The following is a 21,287-nucleotide window of genomic DNA, read 5'->3' on the forward strand; positions in this document are numbered from 1 at the left end:
GACGTTAGCTCAGCACCGGGAGTGATAGCCTCAGTGTGATCTCAACCTCAAAGTCCCTGACAGAGCTCAGCTGATATTCACCCCAAATCAACCTCAATGCAAACAAAAGTACCAAACGTTGCTTTAAAAGTCGAGTTTGCCATATGTAAATGTGTTTCTAGACCTTAATCTAATTTAGACCTTGTCTAAATTTAGTACAGTAGCTAAAGTTTAGTTTGAGACCTAGACAATTTGGTAAAAACATGATTTGCAGTATTGCCATGTGATACTACTCTCTAGTTTCTTCATTTCAGTTAAGGTCCATTAAGGTGCCACATGCTTGTGTATTTTTGTTTGGAGGACACTCCATGAGCTTTTGTTTTGGTTTTGGTCTCCACATGACATGACTGATTACCCTAATGTGCTCACCTGTTCTATGTCTCACCTTGATTGGCTTGGTTCTTTGGGGTTAGTCCTTTGGGGTTACTCCATTTTTTTCTGTTTCTATTTCTATAAGTTTTAGCATGCTTTGGTCTCATTAATGCTGCCTTCAAGTCCTGATGGAAATATCGTAATTACAAGGTGAGTGCACTTTAATGCCACCACAATGTCCTAATTACAACTCTTGAACCCAGACTTTCCGGGTTGTGCGCATATCATTGGTTGTACACCGATATGAATGTGATGCCTAGAGCAGATGGTAAAATTAAAAAAAGTTATTTTACTTGTTAACTGTTCAGTGCAGTTGTAGTAGTCGAAGCCTTATGCTGCGTCCCAATTCACCTACTTATACTGTGCACTAATACGTTTGAGTTCGTAGCAAAAGAGGATGCAAGTACTGGGACACACGAACACGTAATATAACGGAAGCGAACGTTGTTGCCTAGTTACGCACACTGTCACCATAAACAAACTCCTCGTTCAGCTTTTCTTCATTCGTTATTCCTTATATAATTTATACTATATAATTTCATTTACCATTCCCTTGATTTATTTCTCCACATTTCATTCACACGTACATTTCAGGTACTCTTTTTACACAACATCCAACCGTCAATCTTATGAGACAATAAAAAAACGTTAATTAGTGCTTAACATTGAAGTTCTTACGCTTAAATACTGCAGATGCGTCACCGACGTTACGCTCGTCCGCCATGTTGGCAGGTTGAATTCAGCGACGCAAACCGTCACAAAGGAGTCGATGGATCCACACTTCTAAAATCTACCGGAAATCGTAGACCATCCAGGTATTTTTGGGATACTCATTTCAACATACTACGATTTGGGACACACTAATTCTCACCTTGGATACTATTTCGGACGCAGCATTGGTTTCCTCTGTTGCCTGTGCTTTGTATCTTGTAGTACTCCCTGGTTTGGATTTCCCTCGTCTGTTTTCGTATTTTGATGATGGATTATCCTGGTGTTAATCTATGTTCCTGTGTTTTGACCCCAGCTACGTACAATGACTCTCGGATTATACGTCACGCTGAGTTTAAGCACTACCTACCTCTACCTTCTGCACGTTACACCTGATTCATGATCAGAATATTAACCCATGTAGCATATACTGTATAGTATCCAAATGGATCGTTTAATAGTAATTGCAATTCCCCTCACATGCAGCAGGGGGTGCTAAAAATGACACACTTTAATAACAATGTACTGCAAATGTATTAAATAAACATAAACTGAGAAAATGGCATGACAGACTGACACCCGAACACCTGTCCCTGAAACATCAAAGGCTGTGATACTCACCAATATTGTCGCTTCTGAGTGCGCACAATTTGTTTTATGATATTGTACGATTCCAACCTGAGCGGCGCAGCTGAACACTCCAGCACACATCAGCACCAAGCCTTTTGTCATGCTAAACAGACATGAGATAAATGCTTTTGCACATTAAAGCAGCAAACAGGAAAAACACACACCTGATAAACAGAACGAGGTGATTGTCGAGGTTTTGTCTGCGCCTGAAGGAGCAGGCCTCGAACCGGAATAATGACAGGCAGCAGTTCGCTGCTTCTATGTACTCAGATGTAAAAAGGGTCTGTTTTAATGGAGCTGCTGCTCCTCAGCTCTGCTGGACTCCTTGCTTTTGTCTCTCTTCTGCTTCTGGCTGTATATTTTGGACGTCTAATTAGAGGCTTTGCTAAAGACAGATGTTCTCATATGGACAACTGCCACTGTCTGTCTTATTTGCATTTCCTCTGAACCAGTAGGATATCATTCTTTTTTTTTTTTTTTTTAGATCTGTCCACTGAAAAAAACTTTAATGTTCATCATTCCATAGCATAATGTTCAGTTCGATTCAATTCCGTTTGATCTGTTTAGCGCTTTTTATAACTGACGTTGTCACAAAGCAGCTTTACAGAAATATATCAATTTTCAATCCAAATTTTAAACTGATGAATTTGTCCCTAATGAGCAAGGCAGAGGAGACGGTGATGGTGGCAAGGAAAAACTCCCTGAGATGATATGAGGAAGAAACCTTGAGAGGAACCAGACTCAAAAGGGAACCCGTCCTCATCTGGGTAACAACGGATAGTGTGATTGTTAATAAATCCCTTCTATAACTCTGTGCTACATGAAAAAAACAAAAGTGCAGCTGTGCAATCAGCTGTGCAATGGAGACCCGAGCGCAAAAAGACACCGCACCAAAACTGCCCGCATCAGTTGCAGTCCAACGCCATCTCCACGGCTTCCAACTGGCTTTAGGCTGTCTACAAACTTGATAAAAATAAAAACCGGATGTGTTTGGATATTCTGAAAATGTTTATCCAGTAGCTTCACACATAAAATCTGCAAAGTTCCTGAAAAGGTTCCTCCAGCACAAACACACCTACTGTAAAGTTTCTGAAAAGGTTCTACTGGTGATAACACAAACAGTTCTCGGGTTTCTGAAAAATGTTATCCATTGGAAACCACATACAACTTTCAATGTTCCTGAAAAGGTTCCTCCAGTAGGAACACACTCAAATGATCAGAGTTCCTGAAACGGTTCCAATGCTGGAAACATCTAATATTTCTGAGTTCCTGAAAAGGTTCTACTGGTGATAAGATGTCTAAACAGTTTCTGAGACCTTATTGGTGATGTCTAAAGTACCCAAGTTCCTAAAAAGGTTTATACAGTGTATACACACATAAAATCTGCTAAGTTCCTGAAAAGGTTCCTCCAGCACAAACACACCTACTGTAAAGTTTCTGAAAAGGTTCTACTGGTGATAACACAAACAGTCCTCGGGTTTCTGAAAAGTGTTATCCATTGGAAACAACATACAACTTTCTATGTTCCTGAAAAGGTTCCTCCAGTAGGAACACACTCAAATGATCAGAGTTCCTGAAACGGTTCCACTGGTGGAAACATCTAATATTTCTACTAGTGATGACATGTCTAAACAGTTTCTCCCTCAATTCCCTCAATTGGAATTCCATTGGTGATAAGATGTCTAAAGTATCCAAGTTCCTAAAAAGGTTTATCCAGTAGTATACGCACATAAAATCTGCTAAGTTCCTGAAAAGGTTCCTCCAGTGCAAAGTTTAAAGTTTCAGAGTTCCTGAAAAAACTCCACTGGTGGGGTGGAAATACATCTAAAGTTTCAACGTTCCACTGCTGGGAACTCATCTAAAACGTCTGCGTTCCTGAAAAGGTTCCTCCAGTGTTTTTCTAATCTCTCAGCCATTCGTGTGACCAATGGCATTAAAAACAACAAACCACCACACAAACAATAATATCAACAAAACTGGGCATGAGCATTTGAGAAAGCAAGCCAAGACCTCCAATAAGTATAACGTGCAAAGACAGAATCTTGGACGCACAACTGGTGGCACGGTACGTATTCCTGTTTACGCCCAACTCACTGAGTTGGTGTTATATTCACCTAGCTGAGTGTGATTATCGTATGACTGTTTGGGATGCTGGAACATGCTAGAACAGATGCTCTTATGAGACATTTATAGAAGCGATGAAGTGATGTGGAGCTTAAGTAGAGTTGTCTTTACAAGTATAACCCGAACTCTAACACCCAGCACTGATGCTGCCTTCAGGTTCCATTAGAGCAGATTCGTCTCTCATCAAATCTATCTCTCTTTCTTCTTCTGAACAAACTGAAGGAAAACAGAGCAGAGCTGTACATGTGCTCAGTCTTCTTCCCTCCATAAACCTCCTTCTTTCTAATTCACCGCCTTACATAAGAGCCGTGTAGGATGGATTAGAGTGTAGAGGAAGTCCAGGCAGGAGCGGCTGAGATATGCGCTTTTACTGGGGTGCGAATCGGCAAATTTGTCACAGAGATTCTGTACTTTCTCGGTTAGCCGAAACAGCAGAAGAAGACGGGGAGAAAGCCAAGCCCTCGAACATGGCTGCCAGCGAGAGGGGAGTTTTTCGAAGAGTGCTATTGAACTGGGCTGAATGACTTGTTTACCCTGAAGATACTTTTATTTTCCAACAAATACTCCATACCTCGTGTTCCTTTTTCTGAGAGCAGCCTGGTGCTGGTCATGGATCAGTGAGCAATTCTTTTGGCAGCAATGCCCAAACATAAAGGCAATCCTTGGCAATCTTGTCCGTTTTTGCTGCAGGCTAAAATGAACTCCTCTTCAAATGCGTTGCTTTATTCGGTCCAAAATACAGCTCGAACCAGCAGCTACAGTGTAAACCAGCACACTGGCTTGTATTAGATTGACAGAATACCGTCATGATGTGAGGAATAAAACACTTGATGTGTGCCGTTACAAGAAAATTAATCAATGACAGCCGTGGTGTAATGCACTCTAAAATTGATTCTTTTCCAGCACATTCTGAGGTGTCCGGGTTTCAGCCCGAACCACCCCCCCCCAAACCCTCCCCCCAAATCCAGTTGCCCGAAGTGTTTTATTTCTCTATACGAATCAATCAGCCAGTGCTTGCTTTTATTTGATTAATTAAAGAACGCCATACTTTCTTTCATCCATTTGTAGATACATTTAATTGTGAAACAACTTACTGACTTGACTGTTACAACGTGCTGACTCCATCCGTAAACGCTAAACAAACACCGCCTTACAGAAAACCTCACCATATCAACAACTGTAACTTTTTATATATAGAAAAAAACATCAAGGATCATCAACAAAATAATAATAATCTATAAGGGGTGGTGTGATGTGGCCCAAAACAAAGGAGTTACTATTACTACCAGGACGTTATTACTTATATTATAGCAGTTATAAACAGTCATTCCGTCACCAGCCACTATTTTTGCTTACTCTTAAAGTAAGATAAAGGGGGGGGGGGAAACACAGCTAGTCATTGTTCCTGAGAAGCTGGAAATCAGGAAATTGTCAGGAACAGTTTTTCATGTGGGAGAACACTGGAGACTCCTTCTATAAATAAGATCTTAACATATAAACATCTCTTTTTACGGAGACCTTCACCATAGCAACGGTTAGAATGGTTGTTTGTAAGTAACAGGACATCCGCTATACCGGTATCTGTTCCTATGGAATCAATAACCTATTAGAACAAGCGCATTACAATACGACCTGTGATTTGTCTTGCGGGTGGAACTCCTATCAAAGCTGTTGTTTCCTGACCACTCAGAATGGCGAATCCAACAGCGCTGTGGTATGAGCATATGTAATGAATTATTCCCCATTTGAAATGTTAAATCATTGTTCGCCGTGTTCGCACGCTTCATTATGGCGATGAAGACAGGCTCTGTTTCTGAAACAGCGGTGACCTTTCGGATAAAATATTCAGGCAGCCTTTTGTAGTTTTACACTGCTGTCAGCTTGGCCATGAACACATTTCAGCCAGCTGGCGCTCTCCAGAGAAAGCTGGCTATTTTTTGATATGTAGATCAAACACTTGTCAATATGCACTGGGGTGCTTTGTGATGCCAGACAGGGTTTCGGGCGGTCTGTCTTGCCAGATTGGACGTTTCGAAATCCTTCTGAGCTCATACTGTAACACGTTCCTCATCACCAAGGAGGTGATGTTTTCAGATCGTTTTATTGCACCAGTATCTGACCGCTGTTTAGGGGGAAAAGTTGTGACATTAAAAAAAAAAAAACATAAAATAACTCTAGTGTTTCCCACTCAAACTTGTGTCACTACTAAGAGAAAAACCAAACCGATAGCTAGAGCCTCAGGGAGCAGAGAACAGCGGAGAGCCTGATTAGTCGACGTGATTAGTTACCCTGACTAATTACATACTTGTCAATTAACAGTTGCCCTGGGTTACTGGAGCCAAGTCTCACCAGCATAGAGGAATCAACTAAGCATCCATGCCAAAGCTGATTTACAGGATTTACGTCAGGTTCAAGAGGTCGGACAGTTCAAATGACACCTTCTGTGATCTCATAGAAAAGTATAGAACACACACATGCAAATTTACATCTCAGTTACACTGACAGTTACCTTTTTTTTTTTTTAAATGTTTTATTTAGTTTAATCACTATTCTATACACAGCCCACAGAATAATGCCAAAAAGCAATTAAAAGAGGAACGTTAAATCTTGCTGGAACTTATTAACCACTCTTTCTCACATCCTAATAGTACTCAATGGGAAATGAGTGCTTTATTAAAAGTAGCTGTACTCTGAGGGTAAAGCTGTTAAACTTATAGAGAGAAAAAAAAAACATTCACAGACAGTGCTAGTATGAACTTTAAAACATAAATACGCCTAAAGTGTCTAATTAGAGTGATAAAAGCTTCGTTCCAATATAATAAAGTCATTTCTATCATTTCTCAGTTCGGTAAAGTAAAAAAAAAAATTCTCTATTAACTTTTATCTGTTCCCTGATTAGATTTAGAAAATTCTGAGTATTTAAAATGAGGCAGTTGAAATAAAAATGGTCAAGTATAGGGTGTTCAAAAAACTTTTCCAAAACTTTTTGGCCACATTTTATGGAATATGACATACAGTACCTTCCACACGCCACAATGATCTCAATACTGAAAATTCATAGTTAGAGATGAGCATACTTTAATTAGGGTTACTGTTATGCTGGGGCTTTTCTTGAAGTTCATTGAAGGAGTAGGAGGAGGAGGAGAAGAAGAAGAAGATGAAGTCGAAGAAGAAGAAGAAGAAGAAGCCTATGTGACTAATAAAGGCTTCTTCTTCTTCTTCTTCTTTTCATCATAAAGGCCTCTTATTCTTCTTCTTCTTCTTCTTCTTCATTGATATAAAAAGTCTCTATTGTTTAAATTGTTAGTAATACTCATCAACACGTTCTGACCAATCAGATTCGTCAATTCAACAGTGCCATGGTATGATGTTGAAACAATGCAGTATGTATATGTATATATTTGAGATGCACCGATGTATCGGCCGATAAAGGCTATTCTTCCCGCGTTTAAAAACATCCGATGATCAGGGCCGATTATATCCTGTCAATCAAAAGAGGGCGGGAAACCACATCGATTTCATGCTGTGTGTAAAGATGATGTTTCTTGTGTGGAATGATGATAAAACTGCAATTCCCCCCCTTTTTAGAATTCAGTCAACGTTAATATGAATGAATAACATTCATTAAGTTAAGAAATCTTACTTTAATCTTCAGAATTGAGTTCATGTGTTAATGTTAATTAGAGTAAAGTGTTTTCTGTTTATGAGACCAGTTACTGTGAAATAACTTGTTCGGACCCCTTTTTTTTTTTAGATAAAAACACAATGAAGACAAGTGCGATAGCCAGTGTGTCCAGGAGACCTCTGGCATGTTCTCCATCATGCTTGAAAGAACATACCAATTTTCTCATAAAATCAATGTCCTTATAAATGTGTACCTCACACTGTGGACACACCAAATACCGACTCTTTTTTTTTTTTTTTTTTTTTTTTTGCCTTTTCATTGTTCTTTATAGTCCATTTTTATATGTACAAATGTTTCATTTTCATTCGTCTTCTTGAAGGCATCTTTGCTTTGCAGAATTTCTTTACATGTGACTTTTGTGCAGTACCGTAAATGTAGCTGTAAATAATGTACACGCACTAAACCGGGTTATAAGAAATGGGACAAGACTTTCAAGCCAGGAAAATGCCAGTTCTGCACTGCATTAGCACTCAGAGTGGGTCTCTGGAGGCGTTTTGGCCTAAAGTAGGTTTGAAAATACTCGTGCAACGGCAGATTTCCAAAGTCGCACCTGTGTTGCGCAACTCAGGCCAAATCAGTGCAGGCATGCTCATTTCTGAACACAAAAACTAGGCTAAAATAGAAAGAAGCGCCTTATACCAAAGCAAACTAGCAAAATCAGCAAATTACATTTGCACAAAAATAGGGCCCAGAGAAACTTAACCACACGATACACTCTGTGGAAAAAGTTCAGCAGTCTGTTGCAACCCCTTAAAATCTTATAATATTATCGAGTTATTCATTGTAAAGCATATAATCCAGTAACTACTATGAATTATCCAGTAAGCGCAGTATAAAGGTATATAGTTACGACTGTAAGGGAGCGTCTGGAGCCACAGACGTGTCCTGGGAGTTTGAGAAGAGATTAAAAATGTCTCTGGGAATTAAGACACTCACAGACTGATTTAGCTGATCCATCTTCTTTTGTTAAGGATAGCTGATCTGGACAGGCGCTAGGGATACACTATATGCGGTTTGTTAATTGTTGTTCCATTGGCTTGCAGTATGCTAGCCAATCACAAAATGTTTTATTGTGTGCTGTGATTTTCTGAGACGATCGATTTGTGTCCAGTCGTGGGGGTTTGGCTGAATCATCACATTCACATTCACATCAGTCCTTCCAGGATTTCATGATTCCGTGATCGCAGAACTCGGCAATATTCGGAGGAGCTTGCGATTTTTCAAGATTACCGCAGATTTCGGCCTAGGATCGTTTTTCTGTCCGTTAGCATGTTTCGCTTATGTTTTGCCCCTTGCCATTACCATATTTGTAAGCATCCACTGTGTTTTGCGTCATCCTATGCCGTCCTCCTATTGGTGGCTTTGAGAAGAACATTATAGAAAAGCTGAGATTTTAATAGATTTTTTTTTTGACACTGCCAGATCTTTGTCGTCAGCCATCATTGGTCACAATTGCACTAAATAGGCTCATCGCATTATGCTTAAGAATAATTATTTAGAATTCTTTTAGATTTGTTTGTTTGCAAAATTGTACAGTGCAATCCTTGCTTTAAACAGTAGAGTAACACGTTTCCCCAAACTACTTCCTGTTTCAAAAGTCTCAGGCGCTAGGAAAGACAAATAGTGTCATGTGACCTTAATAAGCACACACATATACACACGTTTGACTCACCTCAAAGAGCCGAAGCACGTTAGCCACCATGATGGAGACAGAGCTGGCCGATGCCCCGATCACACCCACCACACGCTCCGGCTTTCGTATGATCGGTTGCTCACCGTTGGAGCACCGGATATCGGACGTATCTTTCTGAATAAGTGCCTGGACAAACGTGAGCGACTGCTCCAGCGCGTAGGTGTCTCGAGAGCACGTGTCCAGAATCCGCGTGCCCAGTGTGATGTTGGGCAGCAGCTCGGGGTCACTGTTGATTTGGTCCAGCGCGTACAGCATGGCTTCCATACGATGGACCCCTTTCTCCTTTTTAATCTCACCACATGCTTGACCCAGGGGCCCTTTGGAGTGCACGGGGAAGAGTCCACCGAGTGTGACGTCACCGGGGATTTTGATCGAATGCGGGTGCGTGTGCTGGTGCGCCATCAAAGCTGGGCTGACGCACAAACAGAAGATCCACAGGAGGCGTGGCCACGTGGGTGAGTGGCGGCCGGTCCAACTCGGCTGCAGTCTGAGATCTAATAACGGGGACGGCGGGGAGTGGGACGCCATGGCACGTTTGGGTTTTACAGCAAGTGTTCATCCACGACCCAAAGAACCTGTCAACGATATAACAAAAATGATGAGCCGTGGACTAATTTTTCATCATGGAGACAAAATAACTGCCGTGTTCTCTAGTCTGCTGCCATGCCATTCCTATCAAACATTCAGGCCACGGATCTGATAAAACCACTTGGTTATCTGTTATAAAAAAAAAATAAATGTATTACTTTGATTGGAATGTTCTCATGGCAGCTTTACAACACACTCTCGTACAATCACAGTAAGCAGTGCATGAAATTGGGAAGCCATTGAGGTGACCCTGTAAGACGGGATGATGGGAGCTGTGCTACAGGCTACAGATTGCAGGTGTGTCCTCCAGCAGCTAGACTGCTATCAGCAGGTTAGTCTGAATGAATGAAGAGCATTATGGGATGGCAGATGGCAGCACGTCGGGGAGCAGAGGTAAACACACTCATCTGATTTAGAGCGATGGCAAGGCCAGGTGCAGAGCGACTGCTTTTCACTGAGGTCTGGAGAGAGCCACAGTATCGACTGGGTGGAAATGAAACAGGGGGGCAGACGACACAAAAGAGGAAGGAGCATGGAGGCCAAGAAATTGACAGATAGGAAAGAAAAGAGACTGATAGAGAGAAGGAGATAAAGGTTGTGGAGGTTTTTAAGAATGTACGGGGCTAAAAGTCCAAAAGCCATAAAGGTGTAAAGGTGGAATAAACACATGAAAATATCTTTATTAGGTGTGCAAATAGGAATGACAGAAGTAAGCACTGTGATGCGTAGATACATGCAAGAATCTTAATAAAGGGATGGATAGATTGGTCAAAAGAACAGTTGAAAAGATCGGATGCATGTATGGATAAATGGGGCAAATAAATCAATTGGATTGACAGAAGAAGGGAAGGTTGGATGAACGGATACATAAACAGACAGACGAGAAAGGATGGGTGGATTATGTCTGCATGTATGTATGGATGGATGTATGGACGGATGGACTGATAGATGCATGGGTGGATGGAAGCATGGATGGATGAATGATGGATGGACAGAGGTGGTTAGATAGATAGGAAGCACGGATGGAAAAATGGGTCAATGAATGGACAGATGGAATGACTGACGGATGGATGAAAGAAATTGATGATATAATGAATAGTTGGATAAATTAATGGATGGATGGTTGGATGAATAGATGGGCAGAAGAAAAGATAAATAAAAACACAGACAGACAGACAGACAGACAGATAGATGCATGGGCAGACAGCCAGATGAATAGAGAGAAAAATAGACAAATAACCTGATGGATGGCTGGATGGATGGATGAATGGATGAGCAGACAGAAACACTGCTGAAAGACAGGATGGAAAGACACATGCTTGGATGGATGAGTGCACTGACAGAAAGAAGGAGAGATCAACAGACAGATGACTGAAGGATGGAAGGATGCACTGACAGAAATGGCTAAATAAAGACAGACTGATGGATGGGTGGGTGGATAGATAGAGGGATGGACAGATGTACAGCCAGATTCAATCTCAAACATGTATCTTTTCTTGAGTTTAAAAAAATATTATTATAACTTTTTGGCTAACATTTTTTACTTTCCAGAGTGCAGAGGGTAAACCGTGTTAGAGTGTGTTACTGTGAGTGTGTTACTGTGAGTGTGTGTTACTGTGAGTGTGTGTTACTGTGAGTGTTTGTTAGAGTGTGTTACTGTGAGTGTGTTACTGTGAGTGTGTGTTACTGTGAGTGTTTGTTAGAGTGTGTTACTGTGAGTGTGTGTTACTGTGAGTGTGTATTAGAGTGTTACTGTGAGTGTGTGTTAGAGTGTGTTACTGTGAGTGTGTGTTAGAGTGTGTTACTGTGAGTGTGTGTTAGAGTGTGTTACTGTGAGTGTGTATTAGAGTGTGTTACTGTGAGTGGGTATTAGAGTGTTACTGTGAGTGTGTGTTAGAGTGTGTTACTGTGAGTGTGTATTAGAGTGTTATCGTGAGTGTGTGTTAGAGTGTGTTACTGTGAGTGTGTATTAGAGTGTTATCGTGAGTGTGTGTTACCGTGAGTGTGTCTTAGAGTGTGTTACCGTGAGTGTGTGTTAGAGTGTGTTACCGTGAGTGTGTGTTAGAGTGTGTTACTGTGAGTGTGTGTTACCGTGAGTGTGTGTTAGAGTGTGTCACTGTGAGTGTGTATTAGAGTGTGTTACTGTGAGTGTGTGTTACCGTGAGTGCGTGTTAGAGTGTGTTACCGTGAGTGTGTGTTAGAGTGTGTTACCGTGAGTGTGTGTCAGTGTGAAACCAAGCTAGCGAATTGTCTCTACTTGCTGAATGCTCACAAATGCGGAATGGGGTTTTCACGTGTTGTGTTCCCGGTATGAAACCCTGAGCTCTCCTGTACTGCAGCACATGTTGGGCTTTGATAGCATTTGCAGTAAGCAGTGGATATTACATTCGTCAGCAAAACCAAATCTCACCACTATTATCACATTTTCGCCTGCTCTAGTTTTCAGCCTGGCCGGCCAGAAGGGCCTGCTTTCTCGTCACACAGCTGATACACGTCAAATTGAAAAATCGAATATGAAATTTGTCCAGCATCACGTCTGCTTTACTCTCATTTGCAATATCTGAAATGTCACATGCGTGCAATAGCCTATGCATGCGCCCTGTGTCGAATGCGTGCGTTTATGTGTGTGCGCTCATGTTTACAGGCCAGAGAAAGCTGTCATCGTTTGCGTGAGTTTAAATGTCATACGTTATAATGCAAACTAATTGTTTTGAAAGAGGTTTCATCACTCGCAGGGGCGTAATTTAATTCCGCAAACTGGCAGAGGCTCACAATCAGACAGTAATGTGAGGAGACACGAGTCGAGTGCGCACTCTCGCAAATGTGATTTTCCTGCTGATGGAACATCACTCGGAGCTGCTAAACATAATGGGAGGTTTCAAAGATGCAAAGAGAGGTTTATAACAGTCTGCATATTGACTGGCTTATAATCCATTCATTACACAGGAGAAGTAAATACTGCAGTATTTTCAATAGACGCCTCTGACAGGCTCTTAAACAGGCTCTTAAACATAAAATATACACTTGTTCAATCTTTACTTTGAATGCCAAGACCATCAGCAAGCTTGTTAGCAGTAGTCCCACATCATTATCATCATCATCATCATCATCATCATCATATTACAGTGTTTGTTAGGCTTTCGCTCCGCATGAACGCTACACGATGAAGACCGGTGTTTACGTTCATGACATCCAGAAAGGCAGAAGTCAATAATAGTAGTAGCGATCAATAACAAGGCCATGGCAGAACAGAAGGCTTTAGAACATATTTCGAGCCCATCCATCAAAACGTTTTCTTTTCCCATTCCATTAATAAATGCGATTACCTAAAGCTTTTCAGGATTGTTGGAAGAACGATCAATGTGGAAACCTAGTTATCAGCTCAGGCTCGTCTATGGAGCAGTTTGAGTCAGCTTCCTGTTCTTCACTTGCCTTTGTTTTGGCTTTGTATGTGCGATATATATATATATATATATATATATATATATATATATATATATATATATATATATATATATATATATAAACCTGTATGTGTGAGAACATGTGCAGACTCAGAACCTGCAAAAAAAAAGGGTCTATAGGGAAATCTGGGTTTCACCTGAGTGAAATAGAACTTGTTTTTGTGCGTTGGCCTTAATGAATATGCAAATTACGGCGATTCTACCTGCACGTTCGGAAGGGCGCAGTGTGAGTTCCTACACCTGAAAGTCATTAAGGGAACGACAAATGTGTACAAATTAATACGACCGAACGGTAGGTATTATACTTCGGGATGCCTGTTAACACCATTTTACCCGCATTTCTGCCTGAGCGTTCCCCGCTCCCATCATACGACAGCTACGAACAGGGAAAGGTGAAGACTAACATGTGCTTCCTCCCAGACACATGAAGTCAGCATCTTTTGGAATATTTTTGCTCATTCTGCATCCTTTCCACCTAGTCCTTTGACACGTAATGCCTATTTTTTTCCCCCCCTACAATTACTTTTCGTAAATCACCTAATAACTGCCTGTACATGTTTTAAAAATCGTGCAGTATATTGTGGAGCATTGGACCAATATAGGAATATAAATATCAGTGTCGTATATGCTATAAGACATTCATAACAATGGTTGTTAAAAAAAAAGAAGAAAAAAAAGAAAAAAAAAGAATATACAGTAAATGTATTTTGTTCATATTTACATGAAGTGAGGTATTGTGCAATTTACAGTAATGACATGGTATAGTCAGGTGTGTCCTGTAAACCGCACTTCGCAACATTTTATACACACAAAAGGAAGACAGTGATGGAAAGGGCTGTTGTTGACGTGTATAACCACTGATGCACCACTGCTCCCATCTATATGCAAATTCATACAGGTTAATATTAACATAAATTTCATAAGGAGAGCTACAAATCTTGAAAAACGTTAGTATTCAATGTTACTACATGTTACACTGTAGTAGTATTTAGCTTTAATGTTATTGTTATTTAGTATTCAATACAGCTATTACATCATAAAATATATGAGCCAATCATGTTTCGATATTCAAATAAAGGCTTTCCAGCACTTGTTTTCCAGGGGAAGGAGGTAGAACCTGTGTAGCATTTCCAGTTAGAGTATGAATATTTTCTGGATTTCTTGATGAAGCTAAAAAGTAGGAGCTTCAGGAATCTGTAATGTTTTTCTAATTACTTTTTTTTTTTTTTGATTAAAAAATCAAGCAATAATTATTCAACTTTGATTGTATAGTATTCTAAAGAAAACTGCTGACCTTAAGTCTTGGTGCTTGGGTATCTACTCACCACTGAGGTTGGACTAGACTTGTGTGTGTGTGTGTGTGTGTGTGTGTGTGTGTGTGTTGTTTTGGATAAATTAAAAAAAAAAAAGAAGATTCTATGATACCGTTGGGGGGGCGGGGGAGGGGGGGGCACAAATTTATTTCTTTTTCTGGCTTGTTTTGGCTCCACTCATCACCCTAGAGAGAAGCATCACTACAAATCAATGATGCAACATAAAAATGATGCCAATCATATGTTTAGAGCTTTACAGTCAACAGATCGCAACCCAATCGAACACCTGTGGGAGATTTTGCCGCGACCTGTTAGACAGCACTCATCAAAACGCAAACTGGAGAAATGTCTTCTGAAAGAACGGCGTTCAGAGCTCCAGTACAGTTGCAGAGACTTTTATTTTACGTTCATTTTTCACCCATCTGTATTTATTCAATTTCATACTTTTTGAGGGTTTTTTGGGGTTTTTTTTTTTTTTTTTGCAAATAATGTAAAGCACTTTCAAACACGTGAAATGTACTCTATAATAAAGTACAAAATAAATAAATAAATAAATCCGCCTGTCAAAGATTTGATCTATTGCAGCTCACAACACACCTGATGTAATCAGCAGCTGTGAGAACAAAACGGATCTGGAACGAGGCCTTTGAGAACGGCACCGAGGACCTCACAGCTAATAGACTCTGAAATTTATAAAAACGAGCCTGCGCACAGCTCACACACTTTGGATCGATGGCGTCTTCCCCCAGATGATGCATTAATTCAGGATTATATGACATTCTGCTCAGTAGCTACTTCAGAAGTATGGCCAGTACTTCATCCATCCATCCACCTCCTTCTACAATCGACAAAAGGTTCACACCGTGTCAAATGCAGCATGCAGCTTCTAAAATAGCTTCACATCTTCAGCGGCCCAGAAAAGGGAAATAATAAAATAAAACGCCGGGCCCTGAATGAATACAGTACCGATGAGGAATGGTTGTGCTTTTTTTCGTGTTTTCAGAACAGAGTTAGAAGTTTCTGGAATGGCAGATTCAGTGGTCCTCAAAACCTCAAAAACACATCATATTTAACCAAAAGATTTTTCTTTGATCGGGTTGTGTTGAGGTCTTTGGTTTAAAAGGGGAGGGGCGCACGGTGGCTTAGTGGTTAGCACATTCGCCCCACACCTCACACCTCCTCGCCTCACACCTCCAGGGTCAGGGGTTCGATTCCCACCGTGGCCCTGTGTGTGCGGAGTTTGCATGTTCTCCCCGTGCTGTGGGGGTTTCCTCCGGGTACTCCGGTTTCCTCCCCCAGTCCAAAGACATGCATGGTAGGATGATTGACATGTCCAAAGTGTCCGTAGTGTATGAATGGGTGTGTGAATGTATATGTGATTGTGCCCTGCGATGGATTTGCACCCTGTCCAGGGTGTACCCCGCCTTGTGCCCCATGCCTCCTGTGATAGGCTCCAGGTTCCCCGTGACCCTGAAAAGGATAAGCGGTATAGAAGAAGGATGGATGGATGGATGGATAAAAGTGGGGGAAAAAAATACATGACCAGCAGTTATTCTAAAAGGTTTTGTGTGCATTGCATCTGTTTGGACATTTGCACTGGTTTCGGTTCTGAGCATCTTCCAGCTGGCAGCCGTATAATCTGTAAATTAAAGATACAGTTCAGACCGGATGAGATGCTCAAAGAAGCGCTAAGAGGTGCAAATTAATGTCTGGTGGCTTCTTAATGGTGGTGTTAACTATCTTTTTATAATATATTTTAATAAATGAAGTAATTTTGCATAAATAAGTGTTTAATTATTCAGCAACAGCAAGTTTACTCTAATTTTACTTAAGACTTGGAAGTAAGGCTTATTTTACATTATGCCACAGCGCCTCTGAATCAGTGCTTGATTCTGATTGGTCAGAAGTTGTTGATTAATGCGCTCATTATAATACATATATTATCGTTACTATAGTAACAACTTACACAGCGACTTGTATAACAGCCTCTCCGTGTAAACAGATTATTATTTCTTTTTTAAAAATGTGTCTATTGATGACGTTTTCTGTGAATGTGGAGTTTTAATGAGCATTTATGGAATGAGTCTTCAATGTCAGCGCATTTTTCATTATTTTTTTTTTCAACAGTCAGAGCTGTTCGTTTAAGTTTTCTGTGACGGTTTCTTGGTAGCATGACAAGCTGCGTAATACATTATGACTTCTATAGTACACAACTTATATGGACGTATAAGGAGGATATGTGATCTAAGCATAAAATATTTAAAAAGTTGTATTTGTCGATATGGTGGATTTTTTTTTTTTTATGTGTGTGAGATGTTTATGTAACATTTTTGGAAGGAGTCTCCAGTGTCACGTTCAGAGGTGAAGCTGTAACTTTACGTTTTCAGACATGGGAAAGTCTTTAGGAGAGAGGACTTGGTGGTTTCTTGGTAACGTGACAAGCGCGGGGAAAAAAGGGAGGTTGGCGAGGGAAGTAACTTCACTACCAAGTGTATAGGTGTAAATGGATTTTTTTTTAAAAAGTACAACCATTTGTACTTTAATAAATAAAGCATTTTAATCTTTGGCAAACCGCTGTGGAAAAATACGATCAAAATTTTTTTGTGCATGTTGTTATTGGAAATGAATCAACTCCGGGGCGGTAACAGAAGCTGTGCAGCATCACACCAGCCCATTATTAATATTTTTTTTATACTAAGTGTTTTATGTCTTATAAATTATTTACTGTGACTGATTTCTATGTATTATTTCAGATGCTAAAAAAAAAGGCCAAACACAGAACATGGACTGTGTGGAAGGCTGTGTAGACTTGTAAATCCCAGCAATTACGTTTTTTAATTGTGAATAATTTAGCACCTTAGATATTTGTGGAACATGAGCACTGTTAAAATCTGTGAACTTTCCTGAGAAAGCAGATCTGACACAAGCTAACATGTATGAGAAAGTATTATGGCTAGGAGGATGAGGGAAATGTGTTTCTCATAGCATTATTCTTAGCGTACTGTAAACACGACACGATCTCTGGCGCTTATTCCAATTCCGTGAATTTTGCATGAGATCTGATTGCACTAATGGACTCGGCAGTATACACTCCGGCCACGGACATCTTCCGAACACCGTTCTGGCCATAAGCTTCAGGATCTTGAAGGGTACAACCTGTCGCCTGTTGGGCACTCCGTACTTTCGTGTATACACACTTCCTTGTTAACAGTCAGTAGGGATTAAATGTTATTAGCCACATTTAGTGACAAAATTGACCAGACGCTCTACAAATGCTAGACATCTGGCTTGGGAAATGTCTGTACTCTTGACCTGTCCTACTTCTAATCGAAGCCATTTTGTATGAAAGTCTGCAGCAAAAGCTTGGTTTAATGTCATGAAGTAATACATGTAAAGAGTGTAATGAAGCCTATTTGTGGTTCTCTCATTCCCATTTACTGGGAACGAGTCCTCGGGGTCCTTACTGGGAACGAGTCCTTAATATCAACTCAGATGGACTGTTTCACGTTTTTTGCTGTCTGTCAGGTGCTGAGACTTACAGACTTATACTGTACAGCCAAGTGATTATAATCATTTTTACATTATCCTAATGGTGTCTCTCTTTATAAAGCATAAATATCGAAACCCTGAAATGCATCAGTGAAATTACACACTTTAATAATATATGCCAAAATACATGGCAAAGAAGAAAGAAATCAAAAATATATATATATAAATATTAGTAATATAAATAAAAATGCCTGCTATGTTAATATGATACAATAAGTAAGGCATAAAACATGATGAGTCGTGATGTTCTAGTAAAAAAAATAATAAAAATCAATGACAGGATGGTGTGAGGTCTCCAAGATTCAGAATATCAGTGTTTGATTTGTTTTTGTATTTGTTTTATATATCTGATTGATGACTGTTTAATTTTCCGAGACATTACACGCCGAAACACATAGTAACAAGTTCACTCTTAAAAAAAATTTCAAAATTCATTCATTTATTCCTATTTTAGCTCGTGCCAAGAAAAACAAAAACAGGTTGTACACTATTATGTGTATTTTTTTTTTTTTTTTTAAATTACAAATAGAGACTACTGTCACTTTCCGAAAGGGTGAATTATTTCCTTTGTCACAGTTGCAGAACGTCTTGTCTTTCTACAAAACCATAATATAAGACCCATTTACATATGATCATGTGTAATGTTCACTCGTTGTTCTTAAACACACTGAGCGCTATGTCTTCTTTGAATTGGACAAAAAGATAAAAACCCCTGTGTTCCATCACTGCTCTGGAGTTTTCTGCCGCTATGGGAGTCACGCTCATCGAGTCTTGATCATTCTGTCCCTAAAACCTGAGCCAGTTCTAAGTGAACATTAGTGTCAGATGAAATGACAGCGCTTGGAACATTTTGTGAAGCTTACGATGCTCCAGAGTCGAAAGTAACACTGGAAGTACATCAATATCAGATGGAAGTGATTGATTACAGCTATATCTATGTTGGATAGAGGACTGGACTGACATTTGCTGTTTTACACAATGAAGCATGAACTTTCCTCATTATGTACTTATGAGAAAAGATAGTTGTGGCTGGCTGTCAGGGTTGTACAATATATCATTTGTTAATAGTAATACTGATATCACAGAAGCCTGCACGATATGAATGACTGAACGAGCCCTGACCGTTTCAGAATGGTGTTCAAAGTATGCAATAAAACACTTTGGGACATGCTGTTATATTAGGAAAATAATCAACAATGAGTTACTGTTACAACACCACAAGTGGATTATTTTCCTACAACAGCACTTAATGAAATGTTTCATTCCTCGAACGAATTTTTATTACTGAAAAGAAACACACCTTGCACTTTTTGTCTATCTATAGTCACATGTGATGCTGTGGAATGACTACGAAACAAGTTACACCCTGTTATTACTTATGTTATAGCAGCTATAAAAAAAAAAAATAATAATAATAATAATTTTTACAAGTCATCCCTCATAATCTTCTCTCTTTTTGTCTCTCTCTCTAAAACTAATAAGACCAAAAAAAAAAAAATGCAGCTTGTCATGTTACAGAGAAAACAGAAATGGCCAAGCCTTCCATCCTGAAGACTATAGACTCCTTCCATTACATAAACATTAAATAAACGTCTCACAAAAACTTCAAGTGCTGATATAGTAAGGTAATCGACAGAGAATACAATAGAACTGAGGTATAATAATAAAACAATAAAAAACCTTTTTCTTTTTTATCATAAAACTATAATTCAACTTGATCAAAGCCAACCTTTATCTGTGGCACCACCATCATCGTCTCAGGTTCGTTTTAATAGACTTTAAGGGAAAATCTCAATTGCAGTGTGAACAATACAGTGTATAAATCAAAGCATTATTACGGTATAATTAAAAGTTTTGCCCATATTGCACATGCCTACTGGATGTCATGTTTTTGTCGGGTTTGTTTGGGGGGTTTTTTTTGCAGCAAAATTCTTGAATGTAATGTAATATGTATTTATGCTGACATGTACACACCATGTGACAATCGTGTAGCGGTATCAGCATCAGTGTGGATACAGTACGTGCTATAATCAGCAAACACACACACACACAGCACTGAAATAACGCTTACAACATCAAACCAACTTATCTGCATTTAAACATTGAATGTGTTGCTGATTTTGCCATATATCGGTTCATCTCTAAACAAGATACCGCAAATATAATTCCAACCCAGTTTAACATCAGCAAAATGCTTGTCAAACCACACGCTGATTAATATTACAGCGTGCTAATGAATAAGTCGCATGCATTATGAATGACACACTGTGCATGCAAAATAAACCACCATGTGTTTTATCCTAAACAGGCTGCATCGACGTCCGCTGTGTGGAAGGAAGGGAAATCATGCAAAAGCCTGCATGCACACTCCTGTGGCTTATATGGATTAGGGAAAGCTGTTCATCACCAAATACACATCCTTCATGAGTTACTGTCTGCTCTGCTTTCTTCTTTTCAAAGCTCTGCACTTAAAAATACCACACAGGTATAACCACACAAGCATCTTGTACAGCAGTCATGAATATAAGCCCAGCCCAAACCCTGGTGTTGAATGAACCCTTACAGTGGGCATTTGTGCAAGAGTACTTTCAGCACTGAAAGAATTCACGCAACACTGCAGAGGTTAATTCCGCAGATCAGGTGCTAGTTCAAAACTGGATGGATCCAGGCAGCACAGTTGGTGTTCCTTTCATTGTGTATCACCTTGCTCGATTAATCGCGGTAAGTTAAAAAAAAAAAAAAGGATGCTCCACATGCGCAAAATATACTTCATATTGCAACACACTGCAGATAGTGGTGACATGGCTTGCAATGTGGAAATACACACTGAGTCCGAGTCGTCACATCAGGATGAGCGTGAAGGTTAATTGATGAACTATTATGATGAACAATACAGAAACATCATGTGCGACAGCAGACTGTAAGAAATCGTGAACGGCGTTACGTGTCACTTCTGTGGAACAGTGAAAGTATTTCCACAAACGTACAGTACAATGAATTCTCCTGCTAAATCAACCTGCTTTTCCTTTTTGCTGGCGCAGCACCACCAAGACTACTTTTAGAAATGTACGCCTAGAAATGTGAATATACATAGAGTACCTTTAAACAAATAAACATTTAAA

At 39.8% G+C, this 21,287-nt stretch overlaps 1 protein-coding gene across 1 annotated transcript in view; it reads right to left on the reverse strand.

The window, feature by feature from the left end:
• grm6a (glutamate receptor, metabotropic 6a) overlaps positions 1-10,533 on the reverse strand; it is a 56,331-nt gene extending 45,798 nt beyond the window's left edge. Inside the window, exon 1 of the mRNA XM_053625916.1 lies at positions 9,231-10,533. Within this exon, the coding sequence (XP_053481891.1) occupies positions 9,231-9,779 (549 nt within the window). The 5' untranslated portion in view covers positions 9,780-10,533. The remainder of the gene's footprint in view (positions 1-9,230) is intronic.
• Positions 10,534-21,287: the final 10,754 nt, after the last annotated feature.

Source organism: Ictalurus furcatus, chromosome 5, assembly GCF_023375685.1.
Source record: "Ictalurus furcatus strain D&B chromosome 5, Billie_1.0, whole genome shotgun sequence".
NCBI classification, from domain to species: domain Eukaryota; kingdom Metazoa; phylum Chordata; class Actinopteri; order Siluriformes; family Ictaluridae; genus Ictalurus; species Ictalurus furcatus.